The 17,015-nt window shown below is 54.1% G+C and overlaps 2 protein-coding genes across 2 annotated transcripts; both read left to right on the forward strand.

The window, feature by feature from the left end:
* Window positions 1-139: 139 nt before the first annotated feature.
* Window positions 140-6,849, forward strand: LOC136564028 (bactericidal permeability-increasing protein-like). Its single transcript, XM_066561759.1, has 15 exons — window positions 140-254; window positions 1,083-1,182; window positions 1,793-1,921; window positions 2,345-2,500; window positions 2,876-2,939; window positions 3,364-3,427; window positions 3,871-3,962; window positions 4,127-4,303; window positions 4,518-4,577; window positions 4,703-4,870; window positions 5,157-5,224; window positions 5,451-5,493; window positions 5,844-5,907; window positions 6,400-6,476; window positions 6,742-6,849. The coding sequence occupies exons 1-15, from the start codon at window positions 140-142 to the stop codon at window positions 6,787-6,789; spliced, it is 1,425 nt and encodes a 474-aa protein (XP_066417856.1). The 3' UTR covers window positions 6,790-6,849.
* A 1,183-nt stretch (window positions 6,850-8,032) lies between these two features.
* CDK5RAP1 (CDK5 regulatory subunit associated protein 1) lies at window positions 8,033-14,640 on the forward strand. Its single transcript, XM_066561388.1, has 13 exons — window positions 8,033-8,273; window positions 8,864-8,967; window positions 9,430-9,464; window positions 10,140-10,240; window positions 10,377-10,587; window positions 11,337-11,457; window positions 11,728-11,958; window positions 12,215-12,312; window positions 12,423-12,478; window positions 12,594-12,724; window positions 13,585-13,734; window positions 14,135-14,275; window positions 14,399-14,640. The coding sequence occupies exons 1-13, from the start codon at window positions 8,033-8,035 to the stop codon at window positions 14,477-14,479; spliced, it is 1,701 nt and encodes a 566-aa protein (XP_066417485.1). The 3' UTR covers window positions 14,480-14,640.
* Window positions 14,641-17,015: the final 2,375 nt, after the last annotated feature.

A 17,015-nucleotide genomic window follows, 5' to 3' on the forward strand; every position in this document is an offset into this window, starting at 1 on the left:
TGGTAGCCAAGCAGGAAGTCCCAGAGAGGCCCCCATGGTTCCTAACACCACCTTTGCCCAAGGTTCCTGTTTTGGCAGGGATATAAAGGTGGTGTGGGCAGGGAGAGCCCAACATAGTGCAGCCTTGCAGGAAGCCAGGATGGGAATGCAGAGCGTGGCTGTGGCTTGTGGGGCACTGGCCTTGTGCCTGGCACTCAGCACAGCCACCAACCCCGGCTTCGTGGTGAGGATCACCCAGGCAGGCTTGGACTATGGTGGGTTCTGCTTCTGATTTCTCTCCTGACAGATGTGCTGGTGGCAGAGGTGTGGAGCCAGGTACCCTGTGAGAAGTGCAGGGTCCTGGGGCAGGATGGGAGATCCTTGGCCATGGGTGCCCATGTGAGGAGCACAGGGACAGGGTGGGGAAATCCTTGGCCAGGGGTGCCAAATGCACCATCAGCCAGGGCTTCCCCTGCTGCACCTGCCTGCCCCCTACACCAGAGCTTGATGGAGCCCCTGCAGAGGGGCCCAGCCCTGTGGGGTCTCAGGGAGCTGCAGCCAGGCAGTGTGGGAGGCTGGCACAGCAGGAGGGTGCTGGTCCCACAGCACATCCAGGCAGCTGAGCCGTGAGCCCTGGAGGAGGGAGCTGCAGAGGAGAGAGGAGCTGGGGAGTTTAGGGAGGGGCTGTGACAGAGATGGATGGGCCCCGTGCTGGTTTTATCGAGGCAGGCAGGGCCCTGGCTCCAGCAGAGCACAGTTATGGATTGAAATACACTGTGTGAGTAATACACAGCATCCCAGGGCCTCAGACCTCATGCAGCTCTCCCCCAGTGCACTGCCTGGAGAGTGAGGCTGGGACACCTCTCTCCTTTCTGCAGCCACCACCTTCCCCTGGGGCTGCAAGCAGGGCTCCAGGCAGCATTGCCTGTGTGCTCTCAGGGCTGTGTGCACGGAGGTTTGCTTTAAAACCAGCCTGGGAGGCAGCATCACCTGGATCTCTCCTTTGATCCTTCTGCTGCATGCCCAGTGTGTGCTGCAGCTCCTGTGGCTGGAATGATGGAGTGGTGGAGTGGTGGAGTGACGCTGTCCCTGTGTCCCTGTAGCCCAAGAGCAGGGGATCGCGATCCTGGAGAAGGAGCTGGCCCAGCTGAAGCTGCCAGACTTCTCGGGTAAATCGGGGGAGTTGCACTATTCGCTCTCCAGGTAAGCCCTGTGAGCCTTGCCAGTGGCCTGGAGCCACCCACTGCCCTCCTGACCAGGGCGAGGGGCAGGAGGAGTGGGGATGGTGGAGAGCCCCCTGAGCAGTGAGGAGCATCCTGTCCCCTCCACAGGTCCCTGAGATGTTGGCCATGTCCTTGGTGCATGTTCCTGTTTTTCTCCTTGCCCAAGGCGAAAAATGGAACGAGGGTCACAGCAGTGTGGGCATGGGTGGACTGTGTGCAATCACAGCCTGGGTAGTGGAGATGGCCTTGCCTGTGGGACAAGGCATGTGAAGCAGGAACCCAGTTCCTGTGGAAATGCCAGCTCCCTGCTGCCCGGGTGCCTCTCTTCTTCTGCAGCGCAGTGTTTGGAGCTGCCTTGGGTGGCTGCAAGGGCCCCATTCCCAAAGGTGCCACTCTGCACTGTGTGACCCTGCCAGGCATAGCTTTGCAGCATCAGAACTGCAGCTGGAAATGCTGCCAGTGCAGTGACTCCATCCTGCTCACCCTTCTTCCCTCCCTGATTGTCTCCCTCCCTCCATCCCTCCTTTGCCTTGTCCTTGGGAGTGTGGAACCACTGTAACATGATTTTTCATTTTATTTGTATATTTTAGGCTGCACATTCCCACTTTCCGCTTGCCACACTCACGGATTACCCCAGTCCCCAATGTGGGCCTGCAGGTCTCCATCTCCAATGCCTCTGTTGAGCTGAATGGGGACTGCTTGGTGAAGTTTCTCTTTATGTGAGTGGCCAGCTCTTCCTTTCCCTATTCAGGCACCTACTCTGTGTCTCCCACTCTTGAATTCGACAGGTTTTTTCTCCTCTCCCTTCTGTTTTGGGCAGCTGTCACTTTGATCCCCCGGATAAAACAGGGTGGGAGGCAGGAACAAGGCACATGAAAGGGGAGTTATACATCGACCCTCAGGTCTCTCTTTCACCACCCCTAATTGCTCTCACTCCTCTCTGTGTAAAAGTTACCTCTCCTAGTTTATGTGCCAGTGAAATTTGCTCCCCTTGAATTTAAACACTTTCCAAATCTCCTCTGGATGCACCATACAAGGGGGAGACTGATCCAGACTGATGCATCCTCAAGCAGATTTGAGGTCTCTTCACCAGGCCTTGGCTTTGACAAATATCTCTTTCTTATTACCCCTTCTCCCTGCAGCCGTGGGCCCGGATCTTTTGACCTGAAGGTGGAAAATATCTCGATCAAATTCATCCTGAGGCTGGGCAGTGACACCACTGGGAGGCCCACCATCAGCACCTCGAACTGCAGTGCCCGCGCCTCCAAAGTCGGGTTGCGCTTTTCTGGCAAGCTTGCGTATGTGACTTCACTGGAAGTTCTGGAAATGCTGTGTGTTAGCCCATATGGGAATGCCATGGGAATGATGCTTTGCCATTAGAATGGGGCCCTCGTGTGAGGAGTATGTTGTTGGCAAATCTGATGTTGCCTGGTCTTAAATCTGCCTGAATTTCTCCTGTTGTGGCTGGACATTTAAGGTGGTGAGTGGGGTTTACCAGTGAGTCTGTTTTCAAATGTAAACCCTGGGGCAAAGCCAGATGCCAGTTTAGTGTAGGAATGATGTTCCCGGGTCTTGCTTGAGGATGATGTTCTATATCGTCTCCCTTTCCTGGGCACATACTTCTGCAGTATGGAACTGAGCTAGGCAGGGCTTCTCTCTGTGTTTCTCTGTAGGTGGCTTTACAACACATTCAAGAAGACTGCTACGTCCCTGTTGCAGAATCATTTAGAGACCACGGTATGTGAGCAGTGAAAGGCAGAGCCCTGGGATTCCTGGTTGTCTTTAGTCCTCACTTGTAGGTAATGTGCTCAAAGGATCAAGTATAGGGATCCAAATATAGCCAGAGCACACCCCTGTGGGTAGGATAATCCTCTCTGTTGCTCTTCCTCAGCCATTCCCTGGCTACTCAGCACGGTTCATTCCTGTATGGGCCACATGAGATTTCCCTTCCAAGGGTCTCCCCAGAGCTGAACTGTGCTGAGGGGAAATTGCTGCAGGCAGATGCTTGTAGGTATAAACCCTGCTTGTGTCTTGGACACTTAATGTGCTGCCTGATGAATGGAGGCAATCATCACTGTGTGCTCATTTACTTAAGCAAGCTTTGTCATGGAGCTGTGACCCAGCTGCCCCTGCTCAGCTCTGTGGCCTTTCTGTCCCACAGGTGTGTGATAATGTGGCCAAGTCTGTACAAAACAAGCTCCAGAAGCAGGTCCAGACGATGCCAGGTACTGGGGGGCTTTAAGTGGGTTTAGGAGCTGCTCTTCCTGGTTTTTCCCAGCTGTGAGGAAAGTTTTACTTTATGTCCACTCTCCATCTCGGGGTGTTCTGGCACCCAAGCTGGGAGCTGGGGAGCACTTTCTCAGCAGAGAGAAATCACTGTGTGTCCTGTCTGGCTGTGGGAATACCTGCAGAATCTGTGCCCATGGGCTGGTGGGGGCGTAGGCTACCTTAACTGGGGGTGATGGCCACTTCTCAGGTCCAGGAAATGGCTGTGAAAAAGACAGGGGAAAAGTGGGGGTTTTTGCTTCCTAGCAAAAGCAAGCAGAGGAGCAGTGGGTAGTGAGCTGGTGCACCAGGAAGCCCAATCACGGCACTGCCCAGATGCCATTGCAGGCCATCTGCTGCCAACCATGTCATTCATACTCATCTCTCTTCCATGGGTTTGCAGTCACAGTCAGGATAGATAACAAGACTGGGATCAATTACTCCTTGGTGGCACCCCCAAGAGCTACCGCCCAGTCTCTGGATGCAGACCTGAAGGTGAGAAGCAGCCCTGGGAACACTTGATTTGGCCAATGCCATTGCCAAAGGCAGGTGGGAGCCGAGGTTTTGGAACCTGCTGCAAATGCTGTTTGCCAGCGTGAGTCAGCAGGTGAGACCCACTGCTATTTGCAGCCCTTCTCCACGTCTCTCCCTCCTCCCAGGGTGAATTCTACTCCCTGGCCCACCGCTCCCCCGTCCCCTTCTCACCTCTGCCGCTGGCCTTCCCCTCGGATCACGAGCGCATGGTTTACTTTGGAGCCTCCAGCTACTTCTTCAACACAGCCGGCATTGCCTACCACGAGGCTGGGGCACTGGTCTTTGAAATCACAGAGGCCATGGTGAGTGGCATGAGTGGGACAGGGCAGGGAAAGAGGTTCCATTTGCTGAGGAGCTCCAGGAGCAGCCAGCAATCCTGGAGAAGCCACAGAGAGAGACCTGGGGGCTGTGGGATGAGGCTGGGCTGTCACACATGGCAGCATTTGGGGATGCAATGGGCTCGCCATGGGCTGCTCTGTGCCACATTGCCCCAGTGTGACAATCATCTCCCTGCAGATCCCAAAGGAAGCGAGATTCAGTTTGGACACCTCTATCTTCTCAGCCTTCATTCCCCAGGTGAGCAGTCTGGCCCTGCCTGCCCAGAGCTCCTGCACACACAGGCTTTGCTCTGTGCCAGGTGTTCTCCCCTGAGGACTGGGGGTTTGTGCCATCATTCCCATCCTCTCCCTACTCCCACACAGCTGGAGGAGAAGTATCCAAACATGCCAATGAAGTTCAGGCTGTCCGCTCCCACTGCTCCATTCCTGACTATTGGACCAGGAGGAATCTCATTCCAGCCCATTGTGGATATCCAGGCTTATGCCATCCTTCCCAACTCCAAACTGGCTCCTCTCTTCCTCCTCAGCCTGGTGAGTTCAGACACAGCCTGTGGTGATGGGGCAGAAGGGAGTTTGAGCTGTGCCCTGTCCTGTTGCCCAGATCCTGCCAGGGGCGCACCCAGGTGCTGTCCAGGCACAGTGAGGGTGTCCCCAACTGAACAATTCCTGAGCTGACAAATGCCAGGTTTAATGCTGGATGCAGACACACCCCTGGATGGGCAGTGGTGTGTTTCAGCTGGTCAGGGCTGTTCCCCTGGGTGTCTGCTTTGGGCTGAGGTGGGGTGAGCACTGCCAGAGCTCTGTGCTCTCTCCCCAGACAGGGAACGTGTCCGCTGTCATCAACGTGAGATCCGGCCGCATAGTTGGGAGCCTGGATGTGGGCAGGTACAGAGGGGAGCAGCCACTGACTGGGCAGGGGGTGGCTGGGGGTCCTTCTGTTTTGGGTGCCCAGGGACAGAGAGGGGATGGGAAGGTCCCTGGGACGTGGGCTTGCTGTGGAGGGAAGGAATGAGCTGGAGCTGGAGGGAGTGGGATCTGCATGGCCATGGATGGGTGGGATTGCTCCCTCCCTTGGCACATCCTCCACAGCACCACTTCTGTCTCTGTGCAGGATCAGGCTCTCTCTGAAGGATTCAGCTGTTGGCACTTTCCAGGTAAGCTATCCTTGACCACAACCAGAGCCCCCAGCATGGAGCTGGCAGCCTGCTGGGGGCCAGGACAGGGACTCATTCCTCGCTGCCTCCCAACATGGGACCCCACACTGACCCAGCAGCCACCTCCTGCCTCAGCCTGCAAGGCTGGGAAAGGATGCAGAGCCTGATCCATTGCTGCTCTCACCCCAAACATTTCCTACACTGCCAGTGTGAACAGACAAAGCTGCTGGTCTCTGCAAAGTGTTGTGCACAGCCCAGCTTCTTGTCTCTTTTTAGAATTGTCCTCCAGTGCCCGCATGTCTCCTGTCCTGCAGACTAAAGCTTTTCCTCCCTCTCTCCCCACTCCCCAGGTGCAATTTCTGCAGTCCATAATGAACATCCTGACTTCCAATGTTCTCCTCCCACATCTTAATGGTGAGAACCTACTGAGGGAATGGGGTTGCTGGAGCACCCCCGACTCAGGTTGCTCCATCCAAGGGGTCCCAGCTCACTAATTAAATCCTCATTGCCAAGGCTGATGCAGGGCAAAGTGTGTGCAGGAGGCGGCAGTGAAGCAGAGGGAGCCTCTTGCTGCTCTGACAGGCTCCCAGCAGCAAACGCAATGGAAAATATGAGCCCTGTGCAGATCCTAATGCTTTCCAGACCCTCTCCCCGAATCCCTGCATCTCCTGCCTCGCCAGCAGCTCAGACCAGAGTGGGGCTGGTGGCAGGAGTGGCCAAGGGGGCTGTCATGGCACAACAGGCAGCCCTTCTGTGGAGCTTGGCAGGAGTTTCCTCTGCCTGCCCCAGGAGCAGTGGAGGAGAGGAAAGGGCTGGGGGAAGGAGGTAGCCACCTTCTCTGAGTGCTCCGTGCTCCCTTGACTCCCATTCCCATGCCAGTGCAGACACATGTGTTGTCTTTTCCAGCCCGCTTAGATGAGGGCTTCCCTCTGCCACTTCTGGACAGGATTCAGCTCTCCAATATCCTTGTGAGGTTCCACCAGGTGAGTGAGAGGGAGCAGCTGGCCCCAGCTGGGGCCCATCCTGCTGCCCACAAAGCCCTGCTTACCAGCACAGCCTCCAAATCCAGTTCCCTCAGCTGTGCTGGAAAGTGACAAATGGGAGGGTGCTCTTCACTGAGATCCCAATGGCCCAGCAGCAAACCAGAGCACAGGTCCCAATCCATTCTGCCTTCAGGGATGTGGTGGGCGCTGGGCACTGCAGCTGCCAGGGCCCGTAGCAGCCCAGCGCTTTCTCTCTTTCTCCCAGAATTTCCTGCTGCTTGGAGCAGACGTTCGCTTCCAGCCCCGGGGATGAAGACAGGGTGATGAGAGCCCTTCAGCACTAAATCTGCTCCATTCACCACTTTGCCCTTCCCTGCCTGAGCTGAAGACCACCAGTCCTGCCACTGTCCTGCACTGCTGCCTTGGCCCGGACCCTCTATCCTCCTGCTGGGGCCTCACCCGGTGCTACCATGAGCTGGGGGTCCCCTGCCCTACCCGCTCTCCTCCTCCCTCTCAGCAGCAATAAAGGTGTTGGTGCTTCGGCTCTGCTGTTGGTGTCACTGTCTGTGCTTGGGGCTGCACTGGGCCAGGTAGGAGCTGTAGCTGGATCAGGACCACTTCGTTGGTCTGTTTCCATGGCCGTAGCGAGGCACCATGGATCACCTGTGTCCTGCTCTCCTGTGCCTTCACTTCACCTTGGGGTAGAGTGGTGTAAAAGAGCACAGTGGAAATGGCCCTGGGGTTGCTGTCAACAGCAGCTGAACATAAGCACCAGGTGGCCAGGAATGTCAAGGACATCTTGGCCTCTATCAGCATGGCCTGTAACCAGTAGGGCAGCCAGACTAGGGAAGGGATTGTCCCCCTGGCGTTTGTGAGGCCCACACCTCAAGTCCTTTTTCCAGTTATGGGTCTCTCACTTCAAAATGCACATGGAGGTTCAGAGCGTGTCTAGAGAAGGGCAATGGAGCTGGTGAAGGGGCTGCAGCATCAGAGAGGCTGAGGGAGCTGGGGGGACTCAGCCTGGAAGAAGGGAGGCTCAGAGGGGACCTTCTCACCCTCACAACTCCCTGACAGGAGGGAGCAGCCATGTGGGGGTCAGGCTCTGCTCCCAGGGAAAAAGGGACAGGTTGAGAGGACGTGGTCTTAAGCTGCACCAGGGGACTTTTACTTTGGATATTAGGAAAAATTCCTTCACATTAAGGGTTGTCAGGCCTTGGAATGGGCAGCCCAGGGAGGTGGTAGAGTCACCGTCTCTGGAGGTGTTTAAGGGAAGACTGGACATTGCGCTCAGTGCCCTGTTTTGGCTGAAATGGTGTTTCTGGGTCACAGGCTGAACTCGATGACCTCGGAGTTCTTTTCCAACCTAATTAATTCTGTGATTTTGGGATTCCCACGGCGGCGCCGCCCAGCAGCGGGGCGGGCCCGGAATGGCGGCGGGGCGGAACGCGGCGCCGAGGGGCGGAGGCGGCGGCGGAGCCGCATTGTCGGCGCACGGCGGGGCCGCTCCGTCCCTGGCCGGTCGGTCCGTCCCCCAAAGCGCCCCCCCGGCCGCGGCCATGCTGCCCGGGGCCCGAGCGCTGCGGGCGGCGGGGCTGCTCCGCCCGCCCGGGGCCGCTCCCCGTACTGGGGCCGCCCGCAGGGCGCGCTGCGGGCCGCGACCGTGGCCGGCGTGGCGCGGCTTCGCGCTGCCCGCGGGGCCCGACCTGCGGCACTTCCTGAAGGCAGCTGCCGCGGGACAGCCGGGGCCGTCGCCAGAGCTGCCGCCTGAGCCGGGCTCTACCCCCGGGGCCCCGAAAGGTCTGTGGGTCTTCGGGGTCGGAGCTGTTGGAGTCAGCCGAACCCCCCTGCTCTGGCCTTGCTGCGCGCAGCCGTAAGGCCGGTGCAGACAATGGTGCTTCCCAGTCAGAGCAGAGTGGGGAAATGGGTTGTTTGGTTGCTTTGGGAGCCCTGAGGGGGTTTTGACGCTAGAAGGAGTTTAGTTCTTGGCTACAAAGTCGTGTTTTTCCACCACGGAGTTGAGCAGAGAGCAGCTTGCTCTGGCACCTGCCCGCATTGTGTGCTGGCTGTCAGTGGGGCTGTGGTAGCCCTTGTGGGGCTGTGGTGCCCCGTTGAGGATGGTGTGCAGTGCCCTGAGTGTTGTATCTCAGTAAGGACACAGCTGCTGCTGCTCTGCAGTCACAGCCCAGCCCTGCCATGTTGCAGAGCACACAGTTTTCCCAGAGCCTGCCCTTCGGTTTATCCCTTGTGGGCTGCAGGTGCAGGCAGCTTTTGTGCTGCTTGCCTGGCTCCAGTGGTGGGGTTGAGGGCTTGTTCCCTCAGAGCAGGGGCTAGGACAGGTTGTGGATAGGAGCTGAGCAGGCTCCTGTGTCACATGGCCTTTGTTGCAGTGTACCTGGAGACCTACGGCTGCCAGATGAACGTCAGTGACACCGAGATCGTCTGGGCCATCCTGCAGAAGAATGGCTATGCCAGGACAAAGGAGCTGGGTGAGGTAAGGCAGCACCTTGGCAGCTCTCCTGGAGCACAGCCCTCATGCCCTGGCTGTGCCTGCAAGTCCCAGCTTTTCTCTGGAGTGCAACCCTGTGGGATGTTACGAGTTTTGCAGTCTGAGTTCTGTGAAGTGAAGGAAACTGCTTAACAAGTGTGGTAGAAAGCTGTGGGTTGTCTTTTTTCTTTAAACTACTGGGCTCTGTCTCAGTTGGAGAGGGATTGGACACAGCGGGATCCTCCTGTCTCATCTTTGAGTTTACTTTTACCATTTAGTGAAGACTCTGCTTGTCTTCTGTTTCTTTCTTGCAACTCTTTTTGCTGAAACCTACTGTGTACTCAGGTAGGTCTTTTTCCCTGAGTTTAGTGGGTTTTATAGTCTACCTCTTCAGGTTACCTGGGCAGGGCATGAGAACTTATTGTTTGATTTTTATAGATTCTTCTCTTTTTGTTGCTTTCGATTTAGGCAGATGTGGTTCTTCTTGTCACCTGTTCCGTGAGGTAAGGAGATGTTTCTCGCTGGTTTGGGACACTTTTTAAGGAATTACCATTTGAAAACCAAGGCAATAAAGATGTTGCATGAGGAAAGGAGTGTGCAGGTGTGAAACTGGCTATTCAGTTGAGGGTAGGGCTGGCTGGTGCTATGATTTACAACATTAATTGTGCTGTGAATTGCTTCTCTGGGTAGTGAGAAGTTCTTTGGTAGTATAATCTCTGTGTATATGCCATGGGCAGTGAGAGACCTGCACAATTAATGATTTTATTTTAAAATAGTCTATCTTCTCTTGAAGCGACTCTCTAGTACAGTGTCTGTACTTAAAAAGTGTAAGAAATATGTTTAGGGGCAGCTTGATACAAAGGGAACTTTCCTTGTTTTTTCTGAATGCAGAAGACACCAAATGCTTATTGCAGGGTACTTTGTAGTGTGGCCAAGGCACTTTTTCTCCCCAAGAGCTTAGTCCCTAAAGTATTTCTGCAGGGGAGATGCTCTGAGGCAAGCAAAGTGATAGCAGATAAGACAGAGACAAGACATAATCTGCACACCACAAACGCACTCTCAGGTGCCATTAGGTTGCCTGCTTTAGCTGAATTCTCCTTACAGAGCACTTGGGGCGCTCAGGCTGGGGCTCAGTGCAGGAGCAGCAGCTGCAGTAGCCCGTTGTGCTGGCTCCCCAGGGAGAAGGCAGAGCAGGCCATCTGGAACCGTCTGCAGCACCTCAAGGCGCTGAAGGCCCGGCGGCCCCAGGCTCGAGCTCCGCTCCGCATCGGGATCCTGGGTACGGCCGGGCTGCATGGCCTGAGTCCCGCTGGCAGCAGCCACCTTGGCCTGGGGTGAAAGCAGCTGGAAGGGGCTGCAGGGGAGTAACGGAGAGCAGGCACTGCCTCACAAGGAGCCTTCTCCTTTGGTGGCAGGATGCATGGCTGAGAGGCTTAAGGAGGAGATTCTGCACAGGGAGAAGCTGGTCGATGTCGTGGCAGGCCCTGATGCCTACCGTGATCTTCCCCGGCTGCTGGCAGTGGCAGAGTCTGGCCAGCAAGCTGCCAACATCCTGCTGTCCCTAGATGAGACCTATGCTGACATTCTGCCTGTCCAGACTAGTGCAGGTGGCACAACAGCATTTGTGTGAGTACCTTTTCCCAGTGCTTGTTTCCGTGGCTCTGATTTGGAAATCTGTGCAGAGTAGATGTGTCAGTGACAACAGCTGCCCAGGAGATGCAGTGCCTGGCTGCACTGTCTCTCCCAGAGTGTGTGTGTGTGTGTGTGTGTGTGTGTGTGTGTGTGTGTGTGTGTGTTTTTGCTGTTGCTTTGCTGTGTGACTGAGCCCTGGAGAGCATTCCCTGAACTCTGGCTGTTGTGGACTTCTCTCCCTCTGCTTTGGGAATGCTGACTTTCAGCCTGATGCTGCATTGAGTGATTTCTGTGCCACTGTCCCTTCCTGAAGTCCATGCTTCTCTCATCCCCTTCCTTCTGTGGTCCCCTGCCCCAGGTTCTGCTATTTCTTGTTCTCTGCTGAGAGAAACATATGATAACTTCTGATTGTTTAGTTTTGGTGGTAGCATTGTCAGACATGAAATCTGCTCAGCGTGCCCATAGTGTATGGAAGGACAGTGTCACTCTGCAGGAGTGGGATGTAGAAGGATCTTTGATCACTGCCAGGCTGCAGTGGCTGTCTGTGCTTCATTAGCTCTTTCCAGCTTTCTTAAAAATGTGCATAAAAAATCAGGAGGTGTTAGCTCAGGGCAAGCTGAATCCAATGTGGATGGTGTGTGTGTGGAGCTGGCTGCAGGCAGCAGTTCTGGGCTCATCCTGGCCAGGATGCAGCGTGGATGGTTCTGCAGGAGGGAGGTGACCCATGCTTTACCTCTGGGCAGGTCCATCATGCGGGGCTGTGACAACATGTGCAGTTACTGCATCGTGCCCTTCACCCGAGGCCGGGAAAGGAGCCGCCCCATCGCCTCCATCCTGCAGGAAGTGAGGATGCTCTCGGATCAGGTGAGGCAGAGCCTCCTCCTGCCTGTCCCAAGCAGGAAGGGTAGTTCCTGGTAACAATGTTTTCAGTGCTACTTGTAACCAGTGTCACTGCCTTTATCTGCAGAGATGAGGTTGTGGTGGGGTTCCACCAGTGGCTTTTGGATTCCCCTTGTAATACGCACTGACAGGAATGGGAGGGCTTCTGTTGGAAACTCCTTGCAGTAAAACCATGGCTGACCTTGCAGCTCAGCCATCCTGCCCAGGTTATATTTCTTCCTCTCTATTTTGTAGGGAGTGAAAGAAGTGACCCTCTTGGGTCAGAATGTCAACAGCTTTCGAGACCTGTCTGAGGTGCAGTTTCAGTCAGTGGCTGCCCCGGGCCTCAGCCGTGGTTTTAGCACAGTCTACAAAGCCAAAGCGGGAGGTTTGCGCTTCTCACACCTGCTGGACCAGGTCTCTAGGATTGATCCAGAAATGAGGATCCGTTTCACCTCTCCACACCCCAAGGATTTTCCTGATGAGGCAGGTGTAAAATAAACACATTGGCCTCTGCTTGGAGGCAGCAAGGCAGCTCTGAAATGTGAGGTATGGGCTGTGCTGCCTTCCCAAACAAAGAGAATGTGGGTTCCCAAACTGGGAACAGCAGCTCCTGGGAGTTGGATGTTGGGGCTAAAGCTGGCAGGTTTGCAGTTTGCTGGCTTTTAACCAGGGAAGACTTTTCCTTTGGCACCCAGGTACAGTTAAGCTGTCTGAGACATGTCCTGATCACTTACCACAGGTCCTGCAGCTCATCCAGGAGCGACACAACATCTGCAAACAGCTGCACCTCCCAGCCCAGAGTGGGAGCACACGAATCCTGGAGGCCATGCGGCGAGGGTGGGTCACCCATGAGGAGCCCTGTGTGCTGCCCTTTGATTTGCCTGCTGGTTTCTCCTCACTGATGTTGTTGGTTTCCAGTTAGCAAATCCATGTGCTGTTCATTGCAGATACACAAGAGAAGCATATTTAGAGCTTGTGCACCACGTGCGTGACTCTATTCCAGGTGCGTGTTCCTTTGGCTTGGTCTGAATTCAGCATGACTGTATCTCACTGTCCTTTCCTGAGTGCAGCATTCCTGTCTTCCATGAGGGAAGTGTACAGCTGTGTCTCTGTTACAGGAGTGAGCCTGAGCAGTGATTTCATTGCTGGGTTCTGTGGAGAGACAGAGGAGGATCACCTGCAAACGGTGTCCTTGCTGCGGGAAGTCCGCTACAACGTTGGCTTCCTGTTTGCCTACAGCATGAGACAGGTGAGCGCAGGCCCTCGTGGAGAAGGCTGTTATCTCTGGCTGTGTCCCCTAAACTCCTCAGTACTCTTTCTCATATTAACACATTTTTTAAAAAGCTGATGAAAATCATACCCAAAGATTTGGTATACTGGTAGATGTCATTTGTCCCAGGCAGCCCTTGTAGGGTATGTGGTTCTGCAAGGGCTGTTGTTGTGCCTGGGAGGCTTCCACCTTCTCTGTAGGAGTGTCAGGGTTGGTAACTGCTTGGTGACCTGGCTCTGCAGATGCTCCAGGGTCATTGCAGGGAAGTAACTGTGTCAGCAGAGGCTGAGAATCCATTATTTGCTGATGAGGAATGTGCTAATGGAGTTGGGCTGGAGCCCAGCTATGAGGGTCTGTCAGTCAACTCTGGAGGGAAGTGGTGAATTTTTGAGAAGGTGTTTCCATGAGAAGAGTGGGTAGTTGGTAAGTCTCCATTAGAATGCTCTCCAGAGTGTATGATACTGTTGGGGAAGAGGACAAAAGGTTGGGAAACTTAAGGAAGCAAAGGGATTTGGATTGCCATTCAGTATATAGATTAGAAGTAGTAGAATCTGTTGCCTGTCTATGGATGGACAGGCACAGGCACATCCCACACAGGAGCTGCAAAACTGTTTCACAGCCACTGATACTCAGTGCCCTGCATCAGACCTTCTGCCTAAAAGGTGGAAGAGAAAGATGTGAGGAGCATGAGGGCATGGCTGGCACTGGAATAGTTCCTTTGTGATACAAACTGAAATGCTGTTGGAATGTGGGAAGCTGTTGCTGTAGGAGCAATGGGTCAGACAAGGCTCTGGGCTCAGGCTGGGTGCTGAGGGGCTGCTCTGGCTCTGTGTGTGCAGAAGACACGGGCACATCACCGGCTGCAGGACGATGTCCCCGCAGATGTGAAGAAGCGGCGGCTGGAGCAGCTCATTGCCACCTTCCGGGAGGAGGCTGCGAGGGCCAACGCAGCACTGGTGGGACAGGCCCAGCTGGTGCTGGTGGAAGGGGTGAGTGGGCCTGGAGTGGAATTGTCTTCCTCCTTTCTTGCTGGATCTGAGGCTGTGCACAGCAGTCACCACTTCTGCCTTCCCTTCTCACTTTCCCCTTGTAATCCCAGGACTCCCAAGACCATTTCTTCACACTTAAGCAGACAGCCTGACTTTGCCAGAGCACTGAGCTGAGCACAGGGAATGGGATCAGTTAGGGATGCATCTCTGGCCAAGCACAGAATTTGTGCTTTGGTGTGTGAGTGTCACTCAGCAGCTCTGGACACAGTGCTGTGTTCCAGGGCTTGGTTAATGTGGGTTTAATACCATCAATAGTGCTCAATTAATTCCTGAGGCAATAAAGCCCAGCAGTGAATCAGAGCAATTGCCATGCAGGTAATGTTCCCTGTCCTCTTTCCAGCCCAGCAAACGCTCTGCCTTGGAGCTGTGTGGGAGGAACGATGGCAACATCAAGGTGATCTTCCCCGACGCCGAGCTGGAGGATGCTGCTGAGCCCGGGGCTCCAGGCAGAGCCCAGCCCGGGGACTATGTGATGGTGAAGGTGACCTACCTGCAGTGCTCATTTCCTTGCACAGTGCTGTTCTCTAGGGCAGCTGCTGCCAGAAGAGCCTAAAATTAGAATGGATCCTCCCCAGTGCCTGAAGGCCTGTGCTGTTTCTTTCAGGTAACCTCTGCCAGCTCGCAGACCCTGCGGGGAGTTCCGCTCTGCCGGACCACCCTGTCCCGTGCTGCTGCTTCTCACTGAGGGATCCCTGCTGCCCTGGATGGAAGCAGCACATGTTCTCCATGAAGAAATAAGAAGTGTGGTGAGGTGGAGAGATATGGTAGAACCAGGAAGATATATATGTATATTAAAATTTATTAATGAAATAATAAAATACATATGTATTTTTGCTTTGGTGCCAAGTTATCTGTCATAGTGTGTGCAGGTTCAAAGGGGTAGAAGCTGTGTGTGAACTTGCAAAATCCACATACTGTGAGATTGTGTATTTTAACTTGCCCTGAGGCTTGTCCCACCCTCAGAGTGCTGCAGGTCTGTCCTCTGACTGTGATCACGTTCTCTGGCACAGCCCAGCCTGAGATGCATGTGCAGAGCAGTTGCTTCCTATGAGCTCAGCTGAATTTAGGAGCAAAAAGCTGGTAGTACCTACAAAACACAGCCCCAGTAGCTGCTGGAGAATGGCAGGAGTACTGTCAAAGGCTAGAAAGACCTGAAATAACAGAAGATTAATTAATTCTTTCCAAATATTGGCAAAATGCTTGGAAAGGAGATGCAAGAACCCACACCACACTTGTGTGTTGGAATGTGGCACTGGACTGTGGAATGAAAAATGGTGTTTAACATGCTCCAGTGAATCTGTTGTGTCTGGGGCTGAAGGAATGCAGCCCCAGACACAATCCTCTGGTACTGGGGAGGATTGGATCTTGTCTGGAGAAGATTTCCTTGTTTCCAGGCCTGGCGAATGGGAGGGAAGAGATGGCTGCTTAAAACATGGGGTGCAGTTTTGTAATCCAAACATCTATGGATGTCCTTCCCTTTGCTTACCAAGAGAAGTGGTTGTACTGATTTAAATGGCCAGTAAGTTCTTCAAGTGCATCTGACAGTTCCTTGTTTTCATCAGCCTGCAGCTGACCCTGGCTGCGCAGTGTCACATTCCAGCCTGCTCTGTGAAATTCAAACAAGGACCTGTGACCTGCACTTGTGAGTAAACTGAGATGTGAGAAAGGATCACCCCTTTTCATACAGATAATCATGTCATTAAAATAAATCCTTGTAAAAGGCTCAAGCCAGTGACCAGTTTTGAAGGAACAGCTGGTAGCAGGGCAGTCACAACATGAATTTGCAGAATTTTAAAATAAATGTGAAAGAGTTTTGCTCAAAAGCTGCCTCTCCTGCTCAGTTCTTCCTGGGCTATAATTGTTTCTCTTTGAAAACAGCATGGTTCACTGAATATTCATTAGGCGTCAAGAAACAAATACATTTTGTTTATTATCAGAGCTGAGTCCCTTCTCAGGAAGTGAATCTGCACAGACAGCACAGTCCATGTGGGCTCTGAGGGGCTGACAGGCACACAGGGCTGATCTGCCCTCCTGCTTCCACATGGGAATGTGTATTTGGCCCAAGTTCACAAACCAGGGCCTGAATCTGTGCTGCTCAGTGAGCATGAGCCTGTGGTCCAGGGGGGTTTCAGGAAGAGGCAGCAGTTTGGGTGAAATCCCAAAGGAAGCAGCAGCATGTATAAGCCAACAGCCCTCAGAGGAGATGGGCACTGAGGCCAACGTGCTTGGCTCATCAAGCCCACTGAGCCGTCTCCAGATTTAACTGCCCTGTGGCAAATCTTTCAGCTCATAATTCCCAGGCATTCTGGGACTAGGGCCCAAGCCAGCACCCTGGAAAAAGGGCTGACACCCACCTTTCCCTGCTCATTTTGACCTCCCAAGGAGCATCTATTCCAAGTAGGAAATGCAGACCACATTGTGCCCTCCCCCCTCCATCCTGCTTTGAGGCCAGCTGTGGCCGTTTTACAATCATTATTTTAAAAGTGGGAGACTAATGAGGAGGAGAGCTGGGTTTTACATTTTGATGAGGAGGTGATAATGCTCACTGCACGGGCTCCCCGGGGAGCCATAGCACTCACCATTTGCTTCGCCTCCTTAGTTTTTATAGGCCTCGGGAATGAAGACCGAGGTTTTAAGGCAGCAAAGCATCCATTAGGAAGTGCTTACGGTGACCTTGGAGGCTGAGTCAGTCCTTTGGCACTGCGTGGAAGAAGGAATGTGTTGTTTTTCTTGAGGCCTGGAGGTGGGATGCGGATTCTGTGTCACTTTTCAGGTTTGCTGCCTAAATCCAGCTGTTGAGAAAGCTGGACTCCTACCTCCTTTGTGTTCTTGCACGTTTCTGTTCCCACCCTGAGCAGGGATGAGAACCTGAACCCTCCCAGACCTCCCATCTCCCTGATGTACACCTGTGCCTTCTGCAGGTCGAAGCTGTGCCCTTACAGTCAGTCCTGCCCCAGTTACACCCATGGGCAAACACCTAAGGAGGCTTTTGGCAGATCAGGTTTCCCAGTACAGACCTGAAGTGCTGGGATGACATTTACTTTCCAAAAGCCGTGGCCTGAGGGTGTCTCCTGACACCGGAATTTCGTAAATCACAGCCTGCACTTTCCTCTCTGCTGGCAGGGTGTGGGTGAGGCTGGACATCACCGGCACACACAAATAGTTTCACCTGGCAGAAAGGTCGCTGTCAGGGAGAACAAGAGCCTGTTTGTTCCCCTGGC

The sequence above is a fragment of the Molothrus aeneus genome, chromosome 17 (genome assembly GCF_037042795.1).
Source record: "Molothrus aeneus isolate 106 chromosome 17, BPBGC_Maene_1.0, whole genome shotgun sequence".
Taxonomy (NCBI): Eukaryota; Metazoa; Chordata; class Aves; order Passeriformes; family Icteridae; genus Molothrus; species Molothrus aeneus.